The sequence below is a fragment of the Trachymyrmex septentrionalis genome, unplaced genomic scaffold, assembly GCF_001594115.1.
Source record: "Trachymyrmex septentrionalis isolate Tsep2-gDNA-1 unplaced genomic scaffold, Tsep1.0 scaffold24, whole genome shotgun sequence".
In the NCBI taxonomy this organism is placed as follows: Eukaryota; Metazoa; Arthropoda; class Insecta; order Hymenoptera; family Formicidae; genus Trachymyrmex; species Trachymyrmex septentrionalis.
The window spans coordinates 2,240,789-2,246,041 of NW_017305397.1; the positions used below are offsets into that span (position 1 = coordinate 2,240,789).

At 32.1% G+C, this 5,253-nt stretch overlaps 1 protein-coding gene across 4 annotated transcripts in view; it reads right to left on the reverse strand.

The window, feature by feature from the left end:
* Nucleotides 1-5,253, reverse strand: part of LOC108748607 (receptor-type tyrosine-protein phosphatase N2) — a 15,636-nt gene that overhangs the window by 752 nt on the left and 9,631 nt on the right. For 2 of the 4 annotated variants that reach the window (XM_018486851.1, XM_018486848.1), the window contains 11 exons: nucleotides 5,005-5,109; nucleotides 4,040-4,605; nucleotides 3,327-3,482; nucleotides 3,131-3,171; nucleotides 2,864-3,034; nucleotides 2,615-2,741; nucleotides 2,416-2,483; nucleotides 1,844-2,227; nucleotides 1,457-1,678; nucleotides 967-972; nucleotides 73-437 (listed from right to left, as the gene is read on the reverse strand). In XM_018486851.1, the coding sequence (XP_018342353.1) occupies nucleotides 73-437; nucleotides 967-972; nucleotides 1,457-1,678; nucleotides 1,844-2,227; nucleotides 2,416-2,483; nucleotides 2,615-2,741; nucleotides 2,864-3,034; nucleotides 3,131-3,171; nucleotides 3,327-3,482; nucleotides 4,040-4,605; nucleotides 5,005-5,109 (2,211 nt within the window). The remainder of the gene's footprint in view (nucleotides 1-72; nucleotides 438-966; nucleotides 973-1,456; nucleotides 1,679-1,843; nucleotides 2,228-2,415; nucleotides 2,484-2,614; nucleotides 2,742-2,863; nucleotides 3,035-3,130; nucleotides 3,172-3,326; nucleotides 3,483-4,039; nucleotides 4,606-5,004; nucleotides 5,110-5,253) is intronic. The other 2 variants (XM_018486849.1, XM_018486850.1) reach the window with 2 other exon arrangements.

The window sequence follows — 5,253 nt, forward strand, 5'->3', positions numbered from 1 at the left end:
ATAATAAAAGAGTCGTACTTCGCGTATGCGTCTCCCTACAAAATACTGGTAAACAATTAAATCGACACAAACCTACGGAACTCGAGCAGAGCCTTTGTAGAATACGGGACGCTGTTCTCCGGCCAGGAGAGGAAGTGGAATTGCGTGACAGTACGAGTCTCACAAGTGCGCAGATTTTTCAGATAGAAGGAGCGCACTAGATAATCATCGCACCAAAAATGCTCCGACACCAGATGCACCTCATAGATGTGATAGAGCTCCGATCCTTCCTCGGGCCAATAACGATGGCACATGGCACGGCCTTCTTCGGTAAGTCGTGTCAGCATCACAATTACCACGCTGCCTTGTTCCCAAACTAATTGCCAGAAATCAGCCGTAGTCTGCGGTAATGGTCCTTGCGTGGCTATATAAGCCGGATTCCGAGGGTCGTGATCCGTCTGCAACGAACAAATGATATTGTGGATTTCACAAAAAAATTCATTAAACGCTCGATCCGTTATAAACGATAAATTAGATTTATTGTTTCCTTCTTGATTCTTATTAAAATAAAGAAGCGTAATTTTAATAAACTTAATCGCAGTTCGAATTCAATACCTGTAAAGAAACTGTCATTTCCATTCTTTTATTCTATTGATGATTTAAAGCAGGGTCGTTTCCATTGGGCCCACTCATGAGTGTTTAATTGTAGCAACTATTATTGCTAGTTTTTACTTTTTCCTTAGATCTCTCATTTACGACACGGACATATCAATAAACATAATATGGCCATACATTGTCAACTGTGCAGTTAAAAAATACAAAGCTTGCTCTCTCGACAAACATGCTAGTTCGTTTGCTTGTGTTAAGATTATGATGCATTAATTAAAAAAAAAAAGATATCTACCGCAAGCGCCAGTCTTACTTGTGCCGAGAACGATTTTGCGATTTTTAAACGATCAATTTGACATGCCCATCGACTGAACTTACCGACTTCTATATGTATATATTGCGATGACAGCCGGAAAACCGAATGTCGTACGTATTTCAGCAACGTTATCGTGAAAACGAAAATATTTATTTTATTTTTACACAAGTTACCTTGCAACGATTGCATAATCTTTCATTTCTTACATCATATATATTGAATTTTTCGCGTATTAAAATATGATCCTCCTGAATCCTATTTTACTGAACATTATGCACTTGATACAATATTCTAATTTATAATAAATATTTATAATAAAAAAAATTATTTAATATTGTATTATATAATCTCAACATATAATAAACATATATTCTTATAAAAGATTACAACGAAAGAGAGAATAAACAGTTTGTATCATTCGCCATGTTCTGCGAATTTTGTTTAATATGACTAGATATATAAAACATACCTAGTTTTAAAAAAGAAATGTTTAGACTTCAGAAGGATTCACTGAAGGAATAATGCAAAAAATAATATCACAGAAATACTTACGATTGTGGAAGCATTTATGTAGTCGGAATTATTAGCGTTTGCTAAATCGTTGAGGACTACTCGAGAGTGATCATAGGGAAGTGCCGCGTTGGGACGATTCTGCTTGACATTCGCCTCGCTCTCAGCGATCTCCGTAGACGATGGTTCAGCTTCGTAAGCACACAATGCCGCCCATTCCTGATCCAAACGATCCTTATTTTCCAAATGATCTTCCATGTATCTCTGCAAATACGAGTTTGATGTAGAGAAATATCAACATGAAATAACACGACTAATTTTAAATTAATCAAGCGCGACAAAAACTTCGAAAAGTTATATTAAAAATTCTTCTAATATTCAAAACATTTTTTTTTAGTTTTTTTTCTCTATTTTATTATTTATGCTTACAAGAACCATGTGACCGGTTGATATGTCCATATTGGTGAGAGCAGGTTCCTCGCCCCAAGAGGATGTGCTGGATCGATTGGAGGACAGATTATTGGATTCATTTTCGCGCGTCAAGCTTGTGATACGTGGCGATTCCAACTTTTCACTTGGTTGTTTCGCTTGCATTCTCGCTCTGCATAGATCTTGGTAGTCCTTGGATGCTTCTGGATCTGGAGTAGCCAGTCCAGCAAGCTTAGCTCGACATTTGGCGTGACGACGCGCAATTATAAGCGTAACTACTGCGGCTGCGACCGCAGCCGCAACTCCAGCAGCTACCAATGCACCGAAAAAACTGGAACTCGTATCGCTCTCTCTAGCTACCTCCAGAGTAGCTGGTAATTTAGTCTGTAGAAAAATGTGCTTTAATATTATTTTCTTCTGCAATTTAATCTTTGGGGCTTTTCATTATTTAAAAAATGTGATTTTATTGATAATATTGGTAATATTAAAATAATATTTTATTTTAATATATGCAAAAAATTAGCAATTATTTATTCTGTCCTGATAAGAAAGATATATATTTATTATAGTACCTTATCGCCTATACCTGCTCGAATAACTTCCATTCCTAGCGCATTTTGTAATTTACCACGTATGTTATCTAAAACAAAGTACATTTTAAAATACATTTTGCAGAGACAAATTTGTTTTTATCTTATAATTTATGTAATATTTATATATTTTTATCAGAATTCGTATTCATATAAAATAAGTACAGTATGTAAATTGTACCAATGCTGTTAACAACGTCGGTTACGGTGTAATTTTTGTCATTTTGAATAACTTTAAATGTTACTTCCGCGCGGCCCACTCGTATGTCTCTTAACGTTCCGAGAGGTAATTCCAGGAGTTCTTCGACCTAAAAATTCAAAAATTTTACATTAATTTTAAAGTATTATTCATAATTAATATCTCCTTGAAATATTATGAATTATTTCTTTCTTATTCTATCTTATTCTATCTTATTCTATTTTATTCTACCTTATTAACCACGTGTTCTCCTTCAAGCCATGTATGAAACTCTTGCTCAAACTCAATATAGACATAATCTAAGTCAACATTCTTATAAGTTTCTGGCCGGCCATCGCTTATTCTGTACATATTACTGTGTAATTCCTTCTTAGTTAATGGTGCGTATACTTCGTTATTATTCTACAAGGATATGTATATACTTTGTTATTTTACTAAGATATTGATGGAATATCTACTATAATCTAATAGACAAAATATCAACTTAATTACACTTACATCCTGATTATCCATCTCGGAATAATCTTTGTCAAGAACAGCTGCAAAAACGTAAATCAATGAAACAAAATAAAAATCTTATAAATTGCATTTTTGAGATATCTTTACTTAGAAGAACCATCTCAAAATAATAAGAAAATTAATTGTAAAACTGAAATCAAACGCAGATTTAGTTCGAAATGTACACTTTACTTACTAGCCGGAGATTGGGTTTTAAATGCGTAATTATTCGTTGAAAACGGCGGTCCAGGTTTTTTAACATCTAGACGTTCCCTGCGTTTAAAACCAGCCAACTCTCGTCTCCATAAAAGTGCATCTAAATCGTCATCATCCATTTCGTCATATACAGTTTCTGCGTCAAATATATTTCAATATAATAAAAATATATTAATGTAATCTTCTATATTGATAACAGAGGTGGGCATCTATTTGAAATATTTTTATTTAAAACACAGTATTTGCAAAACAAATGTATTTTATAAACAATATGATTGGAAACGAGACCGTTTATATTAAAACTTGAAGTCCGAGTGTTAAGATTTTGAACTACTATATAATATACATTCATTTAAATTGAATTAATTTTTAGAAATAAATTGTAAAAATGTATTTTATATTTTATATTTCAGCGGAGTACATGAAAATATTACATATTTTGTACTTAAAATCGAAAGATTGAAAGTTTTTTGTATTTTGTACTTTAAATAATAAGATTGATTGTCAATCTTAGTATTTGAAGTACAAATACAAAATACTTTTAATCTCTTTCATTATTAATACTGAAATACAAAATACAAAATACTTTTATGAAATACAAAATATAAAATACAATTACCTTATAAGTAGTGTTTTTCAAATAAAAGTATTTAAAATATGTATCAGCCCTGTTTATTAAAGTGATAAACTTACCACTTGCATCGGATGTAATTTTATATTTCCTAGGTCGCACAATTCCTCCCTCAGTGTACATTTCTCGTATTTTCGAAGAAGTATCCACGTCGGATCTCTCGATATTTGCTGAATTCTCTTCATTAATTTCGCTATTCCCATAATCGAGATCCTCATCGCGTCCCATCACTTCCGTTTTTACATCAGTATCGGAAAATTTGAAACGCAGTGGTTTCTTTCGATGCTTATATTTTCTTGAGAACGCCCTCTCATTTGTCTCGGAGGAAGGCTTCAACAATGTGTAATCTGGCGATTTTTCGTTCTGCAAAAATTCAAGATTCGCGGACAAAAGTTGTGTGTCAGAAATATTCTCATCATCATTCTCGGGCAATGTTTCATCTCTCAAAGTATCCTCAAGTGACTCGGTAACATCATTTTGATAATCATCGATGAAACTGAATCGACGTGTTCTAGACGGATAAAATTGTTCGCGCATATTCATTGAATTTCTGTACTCATTGTCATATTTCTCATTGTTAATTGAAACCTGATTACTCTTATCACCTCGCCATTTCATGTATCCAGATCTGTAAACAAATTTGATGAGTTTTCGATTGTATATGTCAATAATTCGTTCACAACAAGAAAATCGATATCTCACTTAAAAATCAATTAAAGAAATATTGAGTCATTTTTTTATCATATATTAAATTTCTTACTTGATATATTTAATAAATATATTCTCTATGACCTTTCTGTTTTCATTATATTTAAATATATATAATTTTTAACAATAAATATTATTTAATTTTTTATTTAAATTTCTGTTTGTATTTTCAAATATAATAGAGTATAAAATTAATAAAATAATTATTAAAAACTTTTTTATAAAACATAAATCTGAAATAGCTTATAACAACATATAAATTCTAGAATGTGCTTGTATTATTTTTAATCGATCTTTCTTTAAGCAAAGTAAGTCCTACCTCTCTTCAATGTCTGTGGGACGATACAAAACATCGGCCAAATTACTCTCAGGATTTTCTTTGTCCGTAGATATTCTTAGTATGGCGACTGCTGGAACCATCTGTAAAGAATATCGACTGATTACTACGCAGTAATATTGCGACCAGTTACATATTTAACAAAAAATAATTATAACATTATCAGCAATTGATTACTGTATCAGAAAAAAATATTTTTTAATGTGTAGTTGAGAATGTATATGTACACAC